This window comes from Oncorhynchus nerka, linkage group LG9b, assembly GCF_034236695.1.
Source record: "Oncorhynchus nerka isolate Pitt River linkage group LG9b, Oner_Uvic_2.0, whole genome shotgun sequence".
Taxonomy (NCBI): Eukaryota; Metazoa; Chordata; class Actinopteri; order Salmoniformes; family Salmonidae; genus Oncorhynchus; species Oncorhynchus nerka.
In genome coordinates, this window is record NC_088424.1 from 40,200,097 (window position 1) to 40,222,118 (window position 22,022).

Below are 22,022 nucleotides of genomic sequence, written 5' to 3' on the forward strand. Positions count from 1 at the left end.
GTCCCCTCGCCCATACCCGGGCGCGAACCAGGGACCCTCTGCACACATCGACAACAGTCACCCTCGAAGCATCGTTACCCATCGCTCCACAAAAGTCGCGGCCCTTGCAGAGCAAGGGGAACTACTACTTCAAGGTCACAGAGCAAGTGACGTAACCGATTGAAACGCTATTTAGCGCGCACCGCTAACTAAGCTAGCCGTTTCACATCTAGTCGTCGTCCCCATTTGAAGGTAACAAGTATTTGGACAAATTCACTTCGTGTATTACATTTAGTTTTTGGTCCCAGATTCCTAACAAAAATACATCACGTTTTTGGTTGAGTTTCAGATTATGTTGCACCCAATAGTAATGAACTGTAATATAGTCATTTGAGTCACTTATTTTAAAGAGTTTCTGAACACAGTTACATTAAATGTGGATGCTACCATGACTCCAGAAAATCATGAACGAGTGAGAAAGTTAGACGAATATCGTACCCCCAAAAAGGATAACCTCCCCTGTAAATGGTGAGAAGTTAGCATGTTTTGGGGGCATGCTCTTCAGGCATCGAACATCACAATTAATTCATGTTCACCCCCCCCAAAAAAATTCTTTACTGTTACCTCAAAACATTCACATATCAAAAATGCTGCAATAGAGACAAATTCGTTTTAGCTTCACTGTCCAAATAAAAATAGGGGCGGTGTATGACGACCCCCAGCCCCCACAACAACAAAAAAATTGCAAACGAGGATTCTAGCTTAAATATTTGTATATTTTATTTGCAATGTTGAAAACGGGAAACAGTCAAACTGATAAAAGCATGTGAATTAAATATTGAAATACTGTGAAAGAATTTTGCACTAACGACAAGCATAAATAAGCAGTTAACACCACTACTTCTTTAACATAATTGTTTAATATAAATCAGACAACAGATAAAAGCAAAGTGAATCATCTGGCTCGTTGGCGAGTAGTGGCACCTGAATCAGTCAACCCTCTGCTCGAGGCATCAGTGCATTTTATATTTTGAAGTGAAACTGGTCTTCAGTTTATGACCCATAAGGCTTTGGCAGCAACGCTACATTCATTACCCAATATACCACAGTCCCTCTAATAAATACACTACAGCAAATAAAGGCACCCGTAGGTGTTGTATGTTCAGCTCATTATTTTGCTGTACCTCTTTGGTTGTATTCATATACATACGTTTAAGGATACATCTCCCCCCAATCCACATTCTAAAAACTGTATTTATTTATTCTGGTAGTAAAAGCACACTTGCTATTTAGTGTCTTCAGTCAGTCCAGGTCCTGAAATATGATGACGGGACCTGGGGTGCATCTTGAGTCTAAAATGGTTCTCCCACCCCTTGTCTCCTTCCCATAGGATAGAGAACATGGACAGGTTTACAGATCAGTGCAGTGTATATGAAGGGAAGGAGCTCCAGGAGAGCGGAAGTCAGAAGATTAAAATGCACCACTGAAGTTAACTCATTCATCAGAGAGGTACTTCATGAGCTCAGTTGTCATGGCGGCCATGGACCTCTCATCGTCATCATCAGAAGGAAGTGAAGAATCATCTCTAGTGTCCGGGTACAAGCCCTGGCCTAGAAAGTCTCCAGGAACAGACTCGTGGTACTGTGGGGGAGCTGTGAAGACAAGAGGAAAGTGACTATGGGTGAAAATCAGATGTCCTAATATGGACACTGTACCCTACAGACTAAAGTGGCTGTCGTTTGCTTAGCTATTGGGTGAAAAGAATGGGGAGAAGAGGGACTCGTCGCCTCCACTAACCGTGGCTCTTGCCGTAAGGGAACACTTCCTCCCAGCTGTAGTCAGCCAGGCAGATGGGCTGGCAAATCCAGGGCTGCAGCAGGAGCTGCTCCAGGGTCATTCTCTGTTGGGGGTCAGGCTGCAGCATTCCTGACAGAATAGCATGCAGGTCTGGGGGAGCACAGGAAGAGGTCAGACACCATTCACAGCACTGTTTAGTAGCACGGTTGTGGAGAAGAAAAATGGGAGAAATAGGCTGTTAGTCAATTTTACTAATAAAAAAAGAACTCCTGGGTAACCTGGTATTTCCCGCCAAAACCATTACAGCATATACATGTCTGGATTTGAGTGGCATGAAAACAAGCTGGATGCTACCGGAGGCAGATGAGCCCTACATTAAAACGTATGAGACCAAGTTTGTGCTGTTATCCAACACGGAAAAATATATAAGTCGAGAGATGTATGCTCTTGGGTAAATAAATTAAACAAGCTCCAGTAATCTTGTGTGGACTGTATTTGACTGGAATTACACACCTCGTTCAACCCATGAAGTTGAAAACAAACGATGCTGGTGAAGGACATGTGGCCTACAAAGTTAATACATTTTGCTAGGCTATAAATTGTAGATTGACAACTTTAAATTTTGCGCAAATTGCATATTACTTCATTCCTTCCCCAGTTAAATGAAAGTTTAGTTGTCCTCATTCTAATGACATACTTGAATAATTTCCTTACCATTGAATGGTCATGCTTCAAAAAGGCAGAGTTTTATATGTATATAAATATATATATTTATACGATTTATATGCGCTGTGTAAACTCAAAAAAATCTTTCAAAAGAATTCATAAAAAGCCAAATTACAATGAAAATCTGAAGTTAAGGGTTTAAACACCGTTTCCCATGCTTGTTCAATGAACCATAAACAATTAATGAACATGCACCTGTGGAGCGGTTGTTAAGACACTAACAGCTTACAGACGGTAGGCAATTAAGGTCACTGTTACGAAAACTTAGGACACTAAAGAGGCCTTTCTACGGACTGAAAAACACCAAAAGAAAGATGCCCAGGGTCCCTGCTCATCTGTGCGAACGTGCCGTAGGCACGCTGCAAGGAGGCATGAGGACTGCAGATGTGGCCAGGGCAATAAATTGCAATGTCCGTACTGTGAGACACCGAAGACGGCGCTATAGGGAGACAGGACAAACAGCGGATTGTCCAGACCACGTGTAACACCTGCACAGGATCGGTACATCACACCTGCCGGACAGGTACAGGATGGCAACTGCCCGAGTAACACCAGAAACGCACAAACCCTCCATCAGTGCTCAGACTGTCCGCAATAGACAGAGGCTGGACTGCGGGCTTGTAGGCCTGTTATGATGTCCTCAGAAATCACCGGCAACAGCGTCACCTATGGGCATAAACCCACCATCACTGGACCAGACAGGACTGGCAGTGTGCTCTTCACTGACGAGTCGTGGTTTTGTCTCACTAGGGATGACGGTCGGATTCACGTTTATAGTCAAAGGAATGAGCATTACACAGAGGCCTGTATTCTGGAGCGGGATTGATTTGGAGGTGGAGGGTCCGTCATGGTCTGGGGGGGGGGGGGGGGTTGTGTCACAGCATCATCTTACTGTGCTTGTCATCATTGCAGGCAATCTCAACACTGTGCGTTACAGGGAAGACATCCTCCCCCCTCATGTGGTACCCTTCCTGCAGGCTCATCCTGACAATGCCACCAGCCATACTGCTCGTTCTGTGAATGATTTCCTGCAAGACAGGATCGCGAGCCCGGATCGCATACCCATTGAGCACGTCTGGGACTGTTGGATCGGAGGGTGAGGGCCATAACCGCAGAAACGTTAAATTTGCTAAAAATAACCGCAGTTGACATTTTTTGCCAAGATGCAAGTTTACAATTTTACTAAGTTAAGTCATATAAGGAAAGTCCATTTAAATAAATTCATTAGGCCCTAATCTATGGAATTCACATGACTGGGAATACAGATCTGAATCTGTTGGTCAAAGATAACTAAGAAAAAGTAGATGCGTGGATCAGAAAACCAGTCAGTATCTGGGGTGACCATTTGTCAATCTCCTACAGAGTTGATCAAATATAATTTGTCACATGCACCGAATACAACAGGTGTAGCCCTTCCTGTTAAATGCTTACAATCCCTTAATGCAGTTTAAGAAATTGAGTTAAATATATAAATTAATAAAAAGTAACAAGGCTATATACAGGTGTATCAAGTCAATGTGAGGGGGTACAGGTTAGTTGAGGTAATTTGTTCACGTGGGTAGGGGTAAAGTGACTACGCATAGATAACCAGCGAGTCAACGTAAATAGTCCAGGTGGCTATTTGATTAATTTTTCAGCAGTCTTCTGGATTGGGGGTAGAAGCTGTTAAGGAGCCTTTGTCCTAGACTTGGCGTTCCAGTACCGCTTGTCATGCGTTAGCGGAGAGAACAGTGTATGACTGAGGTGACTGGATTCAGATTTTTTGGGGGGCCTTCTTCTGAAGTGTAGAGGTCCTGGATGGCAGGAAGTTTGGCCCCAGTGATGTACTGGGCCGTACGCACTACCCTCTGTAGTGCCTTACGGTCAGATGCTGAGCATTTGCAATACCAGGCGGTGATGCAACCGGTCAGGATGCTCTTGACGGTGCAGCCAAAGAACTGGCGATCTCAGGACCCATGCCAAATCTTCAGTCTCCAGAGAAGGAAAATGTGTTGTGCCCTCTTCACAACTGTCTTTGGACCATGATAGTTTGTTGGTGACGTGGACACGCTCCACTACAGCCCTGTCGATGAGAATGGGGGCGTGTTCGGCCTTCCTTCATCTCTAGTCCACGACTAGCTCCTTTGTCTTGTACATGTTGGGGCCAGTGGAATGTTTTCCCACTCCTCAATGGCTGTCGGAGTCGCTGGAACATGCTGTCGTACAGGCGAACAAAAGCATTCTAAACATGCTCAATGGGTGACATGTCTGGTGAGTATGCAGGCCATGGAAGAACCGAGACATTTTCAGCTTCCAGGAATTGTGCAGATCCTTGCGACATAGCATGATAAAACACAAGGTGATGGTAGCGATTAAATTGCACAAGAATGGGCCTCAGGATCTCGTCACTAAAATTGCAATCGATAAAATTGTGTTCGTTGTTAGTAACCCATGCCTGCCAATTTTTTGTGAATATGGACCGTTTCTGGGATATTTCAACTCAAGAAACAAACACTTTTACATGTTCCATTTATATTGTTGTCGAGTATAATTTATACAGTTCCACTACATGTCATGCTGTTCATAGAAACAAGTTAGGTTTCTAGCAGTTATTTATCCCAGGAAACAGGAGTTGGCAGGAAATCTAAATCTTGGTAACCCGGTAGCCACTATTACACCGGTTTCTGACTGGATGTCCTACCTGGAGAGACAGGGAAGGGGGGCTTGAGTTTGGACTGCAGGGTCTCCTCCATGTCACAGAAAGGGTTCTCACCGAACAGCAATGTGTAGAGCAGCACCCCCAGAGACCACAGCTCCAGCTCTGGACCGCCGTAGCTACGCAACACAGGGGAGGAACCCACAGTAAACCCACAGTAAACAACAAAGGACCACCATGTACAGGTTTGCTCTCATTCGGCATGTCCTAGTTCTATAAAATCATGTTGCAAAAACTGTTTTGTCCTAACAGTTGTGTATGCTACCCCCTCAGCTCGTGTTGGACATATGAGAAGTGGCAGTGTGTGTTGAGATTTTTCTGCATTTTTTGAGGGGAGAGAAATGGAAAAACACTTTGTATAAAATTAAAACAAGACAACACATGTAGGAAAAATATAAATCTTGGAAAAATTAATAGTCAGCAAAAGAAATGCTTATCAGCCAAGAATAGAAAAGTCCCAAAACAATGAATTTAGCCATATTGATTGTGTTACGTTTAAGCTAAACACAGCTTTAGCCATGGCAAAATGAATAGAAAATTAGCTTTAACACATCAAAATGTCAGCACCATGGTATAATGCTGCTTTTGCAACAGCAATCCTAATAAAATTCCAAAATAGTGTATAATTGCAGGAAATTGGCTTAAATTCAGACATTTCTACACCGCCAAGATGGGGGGCCCCTAAAAAGCGTATTTAAATTCAGCCGCGCCCCATTGCCACGACTCCAGTCACGCCCCTGCGACGCCATCACCTAAGCCCCTTCTTGATCCAGAAACAAACCCTGTGTACTTACGGGTTGCCCTTCAGCACCTCTGGGGAGCAGTACTCCAGCGTGCCACAGAAGGTGTAGAACAGCTTCCCTGGAGCCAGCGGGACAGCAGAGCCAAAGTCTATGAGTCTGATGTGGAACTCTGTGTTAATGATGATGTTCTCATCCTTGATGTCCCGATGGAGGATGTCTTTGTTCCTCAGATACGCCACTGCTGCCACCAACTGAAGAGGGGTGGAAAGGAGATGGTGACATTTCACACAATACCCATCACATTTTTTCTGCCCATAGTTTCCTTTCTACACACAGGTGCAAAGAGCCCATTGTTCCTCTGTCTTCCTGTCCCGTACCTGTCTAAAGATGTAGCTGGCCAGAGGCTCGTCCAGCTGGGGCTGTTTGTCTATGAACTCAAACAGGTCCAGACCATCCCCATGCTTTTCCATCACCATCTGGAAGTAACCCTCGTTCTCAAACACCTCCAGGACCTGCGACACAGAGAGAGAGAATAAACAGATAAATGTTAGGAAAAGAGCCCCTAAACTGTTTAGTGGGGAAGGTTTGTTATTCTGTATGGAGGAGATTTGGGTTACCACTGAGAACCACATTAAAAACATGGCACAATTTAAAAAAAGTTGTTGCCTTGACGATGTTGTGGTGTGTCAGGCGGGTGAGTATGGCGACCTCCTGGCTGACGCGGCCCAGCACGGGGTCATCCACCCAGCATTCACTGACTATCCTTCCTTTCCTGATAAACTTCACCACCACCTACAAACATAGGAGGGACAATCACACTACTTGAATACAGAAATCCATAAGTTCTTTCCAAAAACTGAATTTGGATGCAGTGAAACCTTGTGAGCATGAAGATACCACATTGAGGTCATACAATTACCTGGAATTCAAAGCTATTTTGAGTGACATTGTATTTTTAAATTTTTTATTTATTTTTATAAATACTCCCCTCCATAAAGACATGTTATGGTACTCATAAGGTGTGCGAGTGGTTGTTCTTTATTGGTAAAAATGTAACGAGTCCCCAGTCAGTCTCACCTTCTCTCCGTCAGAGCGCCTGCAAGCCTGCCACACGAAGCCGAAGGCCCCTTTCCCCACGGCGTGGAGCGGCTGGTACAGCTCTGAGAACTGCCCATCGCATGCACGGGAATGGTCCAGGTCCAAAGTGGAGAGCAGTGCCTCACCGGCACCACCACGGCTGGCCTCCAAGATCGCCTGAGTCAAAATATACAAATAAAGTGCCTTCAGAAAGTAAACATAACCCTTGACTTTCATTATTTTGTCGTGTTACAGCCCAAATGTAAAACATTACATTGTGTCACTGTCCTACATACACAATGCCAAAGTGGAAAAGTCTACATCATGTACTAACAAAGTGGTATGTTTGGGGAAAATTCAACAGCCGAGTACCACTTCATATTTTCAAGCATGGTGGTGGCTGCATCATGTTATAGTATGCTTGTCACTGGCAAGGACTAGGGAATTTATGATAAAAGAAAACCGAGGAAAACCTGGTTCAGTCTGCTTTCCAACAAACATTCCTTTCAGCAGGACAAAAAAAAGAAGCCAAATACAGTAAGTTTACCAAGACGGCATTACATGTTCCTGAGTGGCCTAGTTAAAGTTGACTTAAAAATCAGATTCAAAATCTATAGCAAGACTTGAAAATGGCTGTCTAGCAATGATCAACAACTTGACAGAGGTTGAAGAATTTAAAAGACCGTGCAAATATTGTACAATCCAGGTGTGGGACTGACCCAGAAAGAGTGTAAACACTGTCAAAGGAGTCTAACTTAGTTTTGACTAAGGGCATTGAATACCATCTAATCAAGATGGCGTTTTATTTCACGCATGATTTCTCATCCAGTTTGACGAGAGTATTGTGTAGATAAAATAGAAAATTCTATCCAATTTAAGCAGACTGTTACAAAATGTGGAAATAAAGCAGTGTGAAAACAATGTTGGCAGCAGAATATTCCTCTTTACCAGACCGGGTAAAATCTGTCAACCTGTCAAAATCAACCAAATAATTAAATTAAAAAAGTGATTTTTCCAGATTAAGCAGGAGTTTACAGACTGAATTACTGACCTCTCCCAGACTGAGTGAGGATGAGTTTTGTAGTGAAGCTCTGTTGCTGTAGACGCCACTATGATGCAACATTGCCTCCTGCTGTCCAGGCCTGCTCAGCCACACACAGAACACACACCCAGCCCCATGAAGCTCAGCCCTACGGATCTCACACTGCACCTCTGGAGGAAAGAGAGAGATGCTATAATTCATCCTCCTAGTTCTAAAACAAACTTTGTAATAGAGTACCACAGAGCTGATAACACACACCATCTTTAGGAGATGCTCTATACCTGGAAGCTCAGCTCTTCTCAAAGATAAAAGCTAAGTGAGAGCTTGTGAAGAGGTACCAACCGATTCTCGTTCCATCCCTGTGGTAAACACTTCCATCATAGCTCCCCTCTGTGATGTGCTGTGGGGTCATAGAGCACTCATTCGCCTGCTGCTTCTTAGGGGTGGAGGTGTTGGGAGGGGCAGCCGAGATCAACTGCATCTCTCCATTCATCAGTCTAGAGTCCTGGCTTTGGATGTTGTGGAGAACAGAGAACACAGCCCACTGGTCACGTTCGTCCTCCCCCGCCAGTCCTTTTAATTGACTGTTCTGGACCTCCACACATCCGGGTCCCTCTTCCTGGTCGGACTCGACCACGTACGGCGAAGGGGTACGCAGGAGCTCGGCGGTATCAACCGAGGTATGGGAGAAGTCATCATCACCTCCAACACTAAGCAACTCTAGAACTCCACTCAGGTTCAGGTCGGCCATGGCCCGGGTCACCAGCTCCCCATTGGTGTCCAGGTCCAGGTAGCAGCTGGCCGAGTCCACAACCTGGGCTGTCCGGGAGGTGGCCGCCGTCGGGCTGGATCCCCCATGACAGCCAGCCCACTTCTCACAGAACCCTGAGGAGGAGCGGCTGCCCAGGGAGATCACCTCGAAGCTGGAGTCCTGCATGGCTGACAGGTCACACAGCTGCTGGGGGCCTTTGGCATGGTATGGGGTAGGGCGGCAGGGCCGTGCTCGGCTGCACTCATCCATGGTCGGAGTGCCTTAAGTAATACAAATAACACATTTCTACATTAAAGTCCATTCGCAGAGGAAAATTAGAAGTGAATTTGGACATCAAACTGTTTATATAAAAAAAAATAAAAAAAATGTAATCACAATTTGTTAGCTAATTCACACCTGGTCCCACTCCACCGAGGGGCTGCCCTCCTGGGCTACAGGTTGGATGGTGAGTGAGTGACAGGCAGAGTACCTCTCCTCTCTCCACCAGTGCAAAGGACTGTAGCAGGTCTTGGGTGTCGTCGCCACTGTCACACTGGCTGGGACACAGGGCTACCTGTGCAGCTTCTTTCATCAGTTCTGCAGTGTCATCAACCCTGTGGAGAGAAACCTAGTTAGGCACCTAGAGCCTACAGAAACACTGACAGTGGTTGATATGGGACGGGGCCGAACTCTCATTAAACACTTCATATACATCCACAACATTTTTATTAGGTTAGCAACTTGGCCTACCTCGGGGCCTCTAATCTGCTGACTTTGATCATTGCCTTTAAGTTTGTGTCTGATTCATTCAAGTGGGAAGTCAGGTGTCAGAAGGTGGAAATTAAAACCAATATGAAAACCAAAGGGGATAGGACACCCCCACACTACATGTTTATTTCAGGACTGAACTTGTCCATAGGTGACGTACCTGATCATGGGTGTGGAGGTAACCTCCGGAGGGTCCAGGGTGGAGGGAGTGCTACCCTGTTGCTCCAGTCTGATACTGGAGCCAGTGAAGATCCTGCCCTTCCCAGTGGAGAGGTTTCTCCCCTGTTCTGCCTTTTGCACCACGGCCATGTCACCAGCCAGAGAGCTGGGGTCTAAACAGCCAGAAACATTTTTATATTTTTTCCTCCCGCAAATCTAATTACTCAGGATTGTTATTCCCTTTTGACTGCATTACTTGGATTCTAGAAAAAAAACCTCTAAGATTTGAGATGACAAACCCAGTGAACATGACGAATCAACAAAGCAATGAAAACCAGGAAGACCACATTTAAATGATGCATGGAGGCAGAACACACTGACAATGTAGAAAGGAAATGGATTTCATGAGTAACACGAGCACAAGTAACACTTCAGAAATGCACGTTAGTGATGAGTGAGAGCCAACATTTACCCTGTTGAAGTTGGCCTCCCATTGGTAATGTGGGAAGGGGATGGGTGACTGTGCTAGCAGCAGGGACAGGATGACCAGAGTATACACAGGGGTCTGGAAGGGGAACAGAGTTAAATGCTTCGTTTACTGGAGATGAAGGAAAAACAAGGAATCTGACAATCACCCATAGCCGGCTGTCAACCAATAGTCGTTTCATGGAGTGGAAAGCACCAGTTGGATTAGAGAATTTCTCTTGCCCTGGTGCTAAACCAATAGAGCAGCGCTTTTCAATTCTTCCCCAGCAACAGTGGTTCCCAAACGTTATAGTCCCATACCCCTTCAAACATTCAACCTCCAGCTGCATACTCCCTCCAGCACCAGCGCTCTCAAATGTCATTTTTGCCATCATTGTAAGCCTGCCACAGTATATGATACATTTATTAAACCTAAGAATGAGTGAGACTGTCACAACCCAGCTCGTGGGAAGTGACATTTTACATTTAAGTCATTTAGCAGACGCTCTTATCCAGAGCGACTTACAAATTGGTGCATTCACCTTAAGTGACAGAACTCTTAAAGGACTAGGGCACTAATAAATAATTTTGCCATCTTAAATAACACTATAATTGTTGAAATTTGTGAATAAGTCACAGGTTAATTAGAACCGTGTGCTTGAAATGAAGCACACAACTCTGCAATGTTGGGTTGTTTTGGAGAGAGTGATCTTAAATAATCTTCTACACAGTCTGTGCCTGTATTTAGTTTTCATGCTAGTGAGGGCTGAGAATCCACTCTCACATGTGGTTACAAAGGGCATCAGTGTCTTAACAGCGTGATTTGCCAAGGCAGGAAACTGAGCGCAACCCAATCCAGAAATCTGGCAGTGGCTGCTGATTACATTTTCACAGAACCGCTTGTTGCAATTTTGACGAGGCTCAGATAATTCAGGCGAGAAAAAACATCACCCAGATAGGCCAGTCGTGAGAGAAACTCATCATGCAAGCAGTCAGACAAGTGAAAATTATGGTCAGTAAAGAAAACTAAGCTTGTCTCTCAATATAAAAAAAAAAGTGTCTACTTTGCCACTTGATAACCAGCGCACTTGTATGTTGTAAAAGCGTTACATGGTCGCTGCCCATATCGTTGCATAGTGCAGAAAATACACGAGTTCAGGGGCCTTGCTTTAACAAAGTTAACCATTTCACTGTGGTGTCCAAAACGTATTTCAAGCCATCAGGCATTCCCTTGGCAGCAAGAGCCTCTCAGTGGATGCTGCAGTGTACCCAAGAGCCTCTTGACCTCAAGTGGGTGAACGCACGTTACCACTCCACTATGTCTCCCGGTCACAACTTTTGAGTCATCAGTACAGATACCAACACATCTCGACCACCAAAGTCCATTTGATGTCATAAAGTTGTCCAGTACTTAAATATCCTCTCCTGTTGTCCTGGTTTCCAGAAGAGGATGTCTTCCTGAACTGATCCCCCATAAACCTAACAGACATACCAGGAGCTGTGCCAGGCCCGCCACGTCTGTTGACTCATCCAGCTGTAACACATAATTCACTGGCTTGTATGCAAAGCAGTAATTGTTTCAAAACATCTCCTGCCATGTCACGGATGCATCGTGAACCAGTTTGATGACGGCATTGTCAGAATAGTTTTCAGACTTTCCCTTTCTTAAATGGTATCTGTGGCTTTTATACATGTCTTAGTCAAGTTGTCTTAATTCTCACAACCCCCCCCCCCCCAAAAAAACGGGCTTATTTTTCAAATGGACATATTTTGTCTCTAAATCTATGCGCAAGAGTAATGGTTTCAGCGAGTTGTGAGATTGTGTTTATGTGCAGAAGTACAAAAGTACTCTGTGGCTGAGGAAAGGCACTACTGCCAATATAAGTGAATTCCAAGTCAATGTAGTTATTATATTTGCTCCTCGTCGATGGTCCAACGTCCCTTTCTGTTCGGTGCTTTGCCGGGTAAGGGGCCAGTAGCTCTTCAGCTGCATCAGATTCACAACGGTCAGCGTCCATGTTAGCTGGGCTATTAACAAATGTAGAATTACTGATGCTAACATTGGATGTGCTCGTGGAAGCAGAGCAACTTGTCGTCGACAGGTGCGATACTGCTGGTAATAGCAGTACTACCAGTAGAGCTGGTAGGTGCAGTACTACCAGTAGAGCTGGTAGGTGCCGTACTACCAGTAGAGCTGGTAGGTGTCTATAGACCTGTCCTTACTTTAAACATTTATCTATTTGAGTAAACAGAATGAGCAGCAGCAACCGTCGCCGCCGTAAGGACCGTTAGTAGAATTCTCGCGAGAGGGAAACAGTTAATGTGATTGGATGTTAATTACTTAGCTAGGCTGGTTGAATGTTATTTTTGGCAGTGAAGTGAGGCTACTCAGGTGAGAACCTCACCCAAATATATAGCCCCGTTGGAAACTATAAAATGGACCGTTTCAAAATGTGATATCATTTTTCAATGCGTATCACATTTTTATTTGGCGTACCCCCGACAGCATTGTGCATACCCCAGTTTGGGAATACCTGGTCTACAAGGACCAGAGCCTGCTGGCTTTCTGTTCTACCTTTCTGTTCTACCTGATAACTGGACACACCTGGTGTCCCAGGGCTAAAATCAGTCTGATTATGCTGTGAAAATGTTGGAAGTGGCTTTGAGGTCCAGAGGCCTCGTGTCCCCGTCACTACAGTGTTCAGCTCGACAACAGGGAGTGTTCCTCACACCTGGTTCTGGGGACATTTGTGCTAGACCAGCACTTAGACATACTATCCTAATTTGAGCACTATAACTGCACAGCAGGAAATGCAAGTAGTTGGAATGTTTAAAAAACTTCTAAAGTAAAAAAAATAAAAAATATCCACTTAATTGTCAGACTTAATGTATCAACTATAAATATATCAACCCCTACAAAAGTGTACATTCATTATAAGTGGATATAATTCACATTTCCGGTTGCGGCAGGATCATTTTCCTGTGAGAAACTGGTCAAATTAAGATAGCACATCTGTACAAAATTGGGATAATCAAAGTCTTTGATTAATAGTTGACTTGCTGAATCAGTTGTTAGTGCTAGGATGAACAAAAGCCTGCATACACTACAACAGCCATCAAGAACTGGTGGAGAACACTGCCCTACGATGGAGAGAAACTGAACTACAGATGAGTCACCTGTGTTGGAAGGGTGTGATGAGTCAGTGTGTAGAAGCCCACCCTCTGGTTGTTGGGGTGGGGTAATGGCACCGTTCTCCAAGCCACAGAACCAATCATAGAAAGCAGGAATCAGGAACGTGACATCCTGTAGGACACATGACAAAGACTGTTACAATTCACGTCAATGAGGAAAACCTGGAATTGGAACGTGGTTTACTTTCTGAATTGACCCCCAACCCTGGAGTAGAAACAAAAGCTACATTACAGAACCCTCTACAGCTGGTTGAATCTAGGACCATAAAATGAGTCTAGTTTGCGTCAGCCAATAACAATGAAGGCCACAGAGCTCATAATTATGATACTGATGAATATTGGGTATATTAGAAAAGCATTGGCTGATTGGCTAAAAGCCAATGGTATATCAGACTGTATACCACAGGTTTGGCAAAGTATTTTTACTGTTTCAATTACATTTGTAACCAATTTATAATAGCAATAAGGCACCTCTGAGGTTGCACAGCCACTCAGGCCTTACTTCTGAGGGGGGGGGGGTTTCTGTATAGCACTGACATTTGCTGATGTAAAAAAATAAATAAGGCTTTCTGAATACATTGCATTAAACCAGTGTATGAGAAGAGTTAGTTTAATACCTTCCCCTGTAGCTCCGCGTTCCCAAAGCCCAGGAGACTGAGGGACAGGTGGTTGTGGATGCTGTTGATAGAGCCATCAGGGTGGAGGGTGAGGAGACCGCTGAGAGGGGCGAACACCCACACCGTCCCAGAATAGACCAGCCCCGAACCAGGGGAGAGGAGGCTGCTGTTCTCTTTAACTCCTGACAGATGGCATGGCGTACAGACAAGATCTTTAGATATCAAATACTGATTTTTTGTGTGCAAGAAATCTCTTGCGCACAAACTACCTAACTTATATACAAACAATACTATAGTAACATTTCTCAGAGAATCGAGAATGAGAAGAGCACTGTTCTACCAGAGGACAGTTCCTTTCCATTTTCACAATGTTCTGGCTGTGGTGCTCTGCAGACTGGGGAGGAGACGGGGGAACCCTGCTGGTCCTCAGGTCCACCAGGGGTGTTTTGGGGTTCTGGGCAGCCCAACCCATCCTTCAGCTGCTGGGGTTTACCACACACCACTGCCCCCTGGAGTTTAATACAGAGGAGGAGGGAGGTGCCCCCCCTGCATCGACTGGACACCCTCTGGACCCTCAGCATCTGAGGGAAGGGAGATGTTACCTCAGGGTTAAACCAGTGCTCTCTATGGGGCAGGTGTGGGGGGACTGACCTTGGGCAGAGCGCGGCTGTGGAGGGGGATCTGTAGAGAGGGGATCATCTCTCTGATAGGCATCCCTGTCAGCTCCTCAGTCTGCCTGTAACCATGCAGATGGGCAAAGACCAGGTCACAGCTCAGGATGCTCCCCTAGAAGTAAATGCAATCGCTCATCGAGTTAGGCTACAGAGGCCTTGTGGTTGTATTTATAGGCACCATACTGAACCAGACAGGGACTACCTGGACTTTTATGTTGCAGAACATGTGCTGTGTGCCCTTAAAGAATATGACCTTGAAATGACTTGAGTTTCGCAGGATGTCAGCTGCCACTCTGAACCACATCTTGGAATCTGTGTAACTTACATCTTGTGAGAAGGAGACATGGGCTGAGATTCTCTCCACACGCTCCATCATTACCAGGCAATGCTGTCCTTCCTGTGACTGTCTCTGGGTCCATACAGACACTGGGACCTCAGTACCACACTGGCTCACTGCATCCAACTTTACAGAGAAGAAAACAGGAGTCATCTCAATGCCGTGATCTAAGGATGTGAGATTGTCTGTACTCTTAAGACAGAATAATCATTTGACAAGCAACAGAGGGCTGTGCAGAAGGAAAACAATTGAGCCTTTATTTGCAAAATCATTCTTACCACTTTCCCAGACACCACTGCTAGATTTCCATCCGTCTGAAGACACCCCTCACTTAAAGCTTCTTCCAGGACCTGATTGGTCTTCTTCAGGAAGCAGGACAGCTTTTGGCCAATCAGATCATTGCAGGTGCACTCAAACAGTGCGCATGCCTTCACATTTGCAGCCAATATCTATTTTTTTTAAACACAAAAAAAATAATTGTCTCATGTGCAAATGATATATCTTTAGCCATAAAACAAAGACTTGTAAAAAAAAAAGAAAAAAAAAAGAAGCTTCTTAGCAAAGAGAAATTTCTCAAGCAAGGCTAGGACAGTCAGTGGTCTGAGTGGGGAGGGGAAAACTGAAGACTGGCTGTGATTGGCAGAGGGGTTTAGAGTTCTTGTTTGAACTAAATTTAACCACCTGGTGATGTCACCAGGAAGGCCAAAACACCATCCCACCAAAACCAGCTAAAATTTCAGGCAGTCTATTCAAACAGTTCTTACACTACAATGGCATTATCATTTTCACAGTATGAAAATATACAATACAGGAACACATTTGACTGCCCTAAGCCTTTAAGTTTCAAGTTCATATACCTTTAAACTGATTTCAAAGTGATTTGCATTGTAAGAGAGCATTTGATATATAGCCCAATTGCAGTCATATCGTGACCCTACCTTTGTGCTCTTGCAGTCTACAGTGAGGACTGCCTTGTTGGGGTTGTGGACCGCTGGAGGTCCTGAGAGCGCAAAGCCTCCTGCACAGGTCAGCAGGCTGAGCAGGGTTCTGTCTGACTCAGACACAGTGGACAGCGAGTCTGACTGGCTGTGTGATCCTGAGCCATGCCGGCTGGGGATCTGAATGTCTCTCATAGCCACAGAGCTACAGGAGTTCTGACAATCACCTAGAGAAATGAAAGGGTTACGATGTACAGTATAGGGTCTAGTGATGACAAGCTAAAACAAACGGGTTGACATGAGCTAGTAATGATAGTGTATAAGCCTGTTCCCACTGCGTTGTGATGCCACAGCCTCTCAATTGTGTTCTGGCTAGAGACTACCATCTCAGCTGTAGGTAAACCTAAGCACTGCCAGACACATCACGGCCATTGTGTTTGACAGTCCCATGTTAACTCCTATTCCACAAGTACGAGCTAGAGGGAAACACCTGAGGGTGTATTCATTAGACAGATTCCGTTGCAAAAAGTTCTACAATCAGAAAACGTTTAGCAATGAAATCAAGCTTATTTGGCAAATTCAGGTAGGTCCTTCCCAGTTTAGTTCCTAGAGTAAACGGTTTCTGTTGCAAAACGTTTTTCAACAGACCAACAGAATCTGACTAATGAATACACCCATGTAGAGGCAGTTGCAGGAAGCATCCAGACACACACCTGCTATGGATCCAGGAAACCGCCAGCGTTCTAGAGCCTGGCCCTTGTACAGTGGCCTCCCGACACATGGATAGGACTTGTTTAGGACAAATGAGTCATCCTCCAGGAGGTCCGAGGAATCATCCTTGACAACAGAAACGGTGTCCCCTTTAGCACGAGGGTTGCCTTGATTCTCTGTCCAACGGGACTCAGTCCACAGTGACATTGTGGGCTTTGGTCTATGGAAAGGATGTACGTTATTCAGCAATAACAGATGGGGTTTCTGGTACAGTAAACCTTTGTTGTCCCCACCCTAGCTCTGGTCCAGGGCGTCCGCGCTCACTACTCCGCTGTTCTAGTGACTGGCTTCACTAGCTCTGATTTATTCATTTTTAACCAGGCAAGTCATTTAAGAACACATTCTTATTTACAATGACGGCCTACCGGGGAACAGTGTGTTAACTGCCTTGTTCAGGGGCAGAAATACAGATTTGTACCTTGTCAGCTCGGGGATTCAATCTCGCAACCTTTCGGTTACTGACCCAACACTAACCACCAGGCTACCTTAACATGCATCGCGTAGTGAACATTTCGTATTACTCGATTTCGTATTTTGGAGGAACGTCGAATGACACCCGGCGCATTCTGAGAAATGTCTGTCAGCACTCGAGCAACAGCTTTATTCTGGTAAGTAACCAAAGTATAGTGACACCAGTCACGCCCTGGACCGGAGGTCGCTTTTCCCATTCTACACAGGTAGCTAGCAAGTTAACCGATGGCTAACGTTAACTACTACCACCTAGTTAGGGTAGCTAGCGGGTTTTCCCCCTTCACCTTTATTTAACCAGGTAGGCCAGTTGAGAACAAGTGCTCATTTACAACTGCGACCTGGCCAAGATAAAGCAAAGCAGTGCGACAGAAACAGAGTTACACATGGAGTAAACAAACGTAGTCAATAACACAATAGAAAAGTCTATATACAGTGTGTACAAATTAGGTAATATAAAGGGAGGCAAGGCAATATAGGCCATAGAGGAGAAATAATTACAATTTAGAAATTAATGATAGATGTGTTGCAAGCGTATGAATTACCTTCACACCAAATTAGACAATTCACTTGTACCTGGCCAAAACTCACCTTTTTAATCTGTAAACCTGAAATGGGCTTATTAGCAAACTAGCTTGCTAACAGCTGTGTTGACTTTTCCTTGCTGTATTGAAGTTGGTTGCTAAGGAAGAGTTGAAACAAAACCCGCCGACTCCTAAAGTTACACGCAATGCACTCGCCACTGTATCGAGTTTAGTGACGACTTCGTGAGTAGTTGAATGCTAAATATTATCTTGGAAAGATACACAATTTTGTGTTGTTATTTTTTTTAGATTGTCTAGAAAAGTTTGTAAAGCGCGGGTTTTCAATCACTCGAGGTATGAACAGCCAATCAGAGAACTATTATTCAAAGTCGTTCAGGGCAATTATCCAATAAGTGATGCTTATGGGAGGAGTCTCCGTGTGAATTTCCGGCAGCCTTGACGCTGTGTTGCATATTGCTGCCGTTCTCAGGTCGGAGTGCGAATTGCACATTTTGGTCAAAAAAAATGGAAAAGGGGAATGGGAAAATCCTAAATTGCACCATCATCTAAGCCTGCACTTATACACTATCCTCAAAAACCCACCCCTCCATACTACTACTTTGGCCCTAAACGATCCTACACCAAACCATCGGCCTGGGAGGATGGAACCCCTATTTTCAAAACTTCCTGTAGCCATTCTGCACTAAAAATCTCTCACACCTAAATATTTATCTGCTATCACATCTATCTTCTGTGATTTCCACTCCATCAGTGCAGTGCAATTGATCACCATCGCTATAAATGCAAGAAATCAAACCTTACTAAAACTCATCTGCTTTGCACCTCTCTCTTCAGGCCTACTCACTGAGGGGCTCCCAGTCGAATCACTCACCCTTGGGTTAAGGTCAGGTCATTTGACCTCACTCATCCAACCACTCGGGTCATGTGACAGTGTTGATGCCCATTCTGTGTTCTTTTTTTTATCTTTTCTTCACTGCCTCAGCATAGGACACTTTTTGCCCCACTCCAACTCTGGCAATCTCAACATGTCTCTCTCTCACAGGGCACTTCGGATCCCCAGCTGCAGGGGCGCCCCCACAGTTTACATATGCCCTCCTGCACAATTCTCACATCGTGGGATCTCCCTTCTACACACTGCTGCAACATGTCTGAATCCTTGGCACCTAAAGCACCGTAACGGGTTTGGAACATAGGCCCTCGCAGAATAGCAAATATAACCTAAACTGGCCATATCAGGTAGAAACTCTGTGTAAAAGCTCAACAAGACAGACAGGGTATTCTCAGTCTCGGCATTGGCACAGGGTGTACATCTCACCAAATGGCGGGCATCACAAACACTAGGAATATTATTTTTCATTTGATCCACCTCTACATTGAACACTACCCCACTGATCACCCCTTTGAGCGGTGCCCTGCTCCGGAAAGCAAAGCACGGTACAGGTTGAGGCCCGAGACGCAACGCGCTCGCTTCCTCTGGGTGGAGGATGCACAAAAATCAAAATAATTCCACTTCTCGAAACTTTCATAGATTTAACCATTCCAAGTGTGTCCTTTACCCAGCTTGACACAACGTATGGGTCGGCCAAAAAGCAGGAATCTACTCTTTCCAAACATGTCACTCCTACCATCCAAATTAATCTCCGTAGGATTCTCAGGGAAAACGTTGGAAGTCTCCACCACACCTCTCGCCACAAGTAGACCCACTTCATCCTTGTCTGGCTCAACTTCAGAGAGCTCACCACTGCAGACGACTCCATTTCGAGATCCTCAAGGTTCTCAAGAGAGCAAGTAGACCTATAGGTAAGTTTACTTGGTTTATAATCAGGAGAAGGTTTGTACTCAGGAGACGAAGGTATGTACTCAGTAGATGAAGGTATGTACTCAGGAGAAGAAGGTATGTACTCAGGAGAAGAAGGTATGTACTCAGGAGACGAAGGTATGTACTCAGGAGACGAAGGTATGTACTCAGGAGACGAAGGTATGTACTCAGGAGACGAAGGTATGTACTCAGTAGATGAAGGTATGTACTCAGGAGAAGAAGGTATGTACTCAGGAGAAGAAGGTATGTACTCAGGAGACGAAGGTATGTACTCAGTAGATGAAGGTATGTACTCAGGAGAAGAAGGTATGTACTCAGGAGAAGAAGGTATGTACTCAGGAGACGAAGGTATGTACTCAGGAGACGAAGGTATGTACTCAGGAGACGAAGGTATGTACTCAGGAGACGAAGGTATGTACTCAGTAGATGAAGGTATGTACTCAGGAGAAGAAGGTATGTACTCAGGAGAAGAAGGTATGTACTCAGGAGACGAAGGTATGTACTCAGGAGAAGAAGGTATGTACTCAGGAGACGAAGGTATGTACTCAGGAGACGAAGGTATGTACTCAGGAGAGCCTCCGGGTCGTGAGCCAGGTCTCCCTTTCAAAGCCCATGGTGAAGTCAGCTCAAAACAAAAGTGACATAAATAAGCACGTGGAGTAACAAATAGGATCCTGTGTTTTCACGTGCAAAAGTGATTGCTTTTTAGAAAATGCTTTATCTGACTTCCCAATGAAAACTAGTTAGAAAATTCAAACATTTATTTGACAGAAAAGAGATGTTGTATGTTTCTAGACGATGCACCATGCCGCCTTGTGGATAACATGACAGAGCCGCGCAGCTTACTGTTCCATTTGAGAAGGGCGTTCCTCCCTCACCACTTTAGCCTGGTCACGGACCAGTGCCCTGCGGCTCAGCATAATGGAATCCACCCAATGTTTTCTATTGACACAAGCGGAGGAGAGTGATGGGGTTTTGCCAGAGGTAATGGAGGGTGCATCCAAAGATGGGTCTACTTATACAGTGCCTTGCAATAGTATTCATCCCACTTGGCATTTTTCCTATTTTGTTGCATTACAACCTGTAATTTAAATGTATTTTTTATTTGGATTTCATGTAATGGACATACACAAAATAGTCCAAATTGGTGAAGTGAAATGAAAAAAAATGACTTGCTTCAAAATGTTCTAAAAAGTTAAAAAAACGAAAAATTAGTGTGTGTATATGTATTCACCCCCCGTTGTTATGAAGCCCCTAAATAAGATCTGGTGCAACCAATTACCTTCAGAAGTCACATAATTAGTTAAATAAAGTCCACCTGTGTGCAATCTAAGTGTCACATGATCTCAGTATGTATACACCTGTTCTGAAAGGCACCCGAGTGTGCAACACCACTAAGCAAGTGGCACCATGAAGATCAAGGAGCTCTCCAAACAGGTCGGGGACAAAGTTGTGGAGAAGTACAGATCAGGGTTGGGCTATAAAAAAAATTCAGAAACTTTAAACATCCCACGGAGCACCATTTAAATCCATTATTAAAACGTGGAAAGAATATGGCACCACAACAAACCTGCCAAGAAAGGGCCTCCCACCAAAACCCACGGACCAGGTAAGGAGGGCATTAATCAGAGAGGCAACAAAGAGACCAAAGATAACCCTGAAGGAACTGCAAAGCTCTACAGCAGAGATTGGAGTATCTGTCCATAGGACCACTTTAAGCCGTACACTCCACAGAGCTGGGCTTTATGGAAGAGTGGCCAGAAAAAAAGCTATTTCTTAAAGAAAAAAGTAAGCCAACACGTTTGGTGTTTGCCAAAAGGCATGTGGGAGACTCACCAAACATATGGAAGAAGGTACTCCGGTCAGATTAGTTTTTTTTGGGGGGGGGGGGGGGGGGTGGCATCAAGGAAAATGCTATGTCTGGCACAAACCCAACTCTGATCACCCCGAGAACATCATCCCCACAGTGAAGCATGGTGGTGGCAGTGTGGTGGCAGTGTATAACTTTAGACCGTCCCCTCGCCCATACCTGCACACATCAACAACAGTCACCCAAGAAGCATCATTACCCATCGCTCCACAAAAGCCGCGGGGGAACCACTACTTCAAGGTCTCAGAGCAAGTGACGTCACCGATTGAAACGCTATTTAGCGCTAACTAGCTTGCTATTTCACATCCGTTACACTCACCCCCCTTTTGACCTCCTCCTTTTCCGCAGCAACCAGTGATCCGGGTCAACAGCATCAATGTAACAGTATTACTTTATACCGTCCCCTCGCCCATACCCGGGCGCGAACCAGGGACCCTCTGCACACATCAACAACTGACACCCACGAAGCATCGTTACCCATCGCTCCACAAAAGCCGTGGCCCTTGCAGAGAAAGGGGAACCACTACTTCAAGCTCTCAGAGCAAGTGACGTCACCGATTGAAACGCTATTTAGCGCGCACCACTGCTA

General features: G+C 44.9%; 1 protein-coding gene across 1 annotated transcript; it reads right to left on the reverse strand.

Annotated features, from left to right (window-relative positions):
* Nucleotides 1-741: 741 nt before the first annotated feature.
* pask (PAS domain containing serine/threonine kinase) lies at nt 742-18,076 on the reverse strand. The gene is made up of 21 exons (XM_029643201.2): nt 17,791-18,076; nt 16,674-16,891; nt 15,961-16,187; nt 15,301-15,471; nt 15,011-15,148; nt 14,663-14,797; nt 14,352-14,592; nt 14,012-14,193; nt 13,380-13,506; nt 10,210-10,302; nt 9,739-9,910; nt 9,228-9,424; nt 8,402-9,091; nt 8,069-8,229; nt 7,018-7,194; nt 6,607-6,732; nt 6,318-6,452; nt 5,992-6,191; nt 5,183-5,316; nt 1,777-1,926; nt 742-1,631 (listed from the first exon to the last, which is right to left on the reverse strand). The coding sequence occupies exons 2-21, from the start codon at nt 16,876-16,878 to the stop codon at nt 1,474-1,476; spliced, it is 3,819 nt and encodes a 1,272-aa protein (XP_029499061.1). The 5' UTR covers nt 16,879-16,891; nt 17,791-18,076; the 3' UTR covers nt 742-1,473.
* Between the last annotated feature and the right edge of the window lie 3,946 nt (nt 18,077-22,022).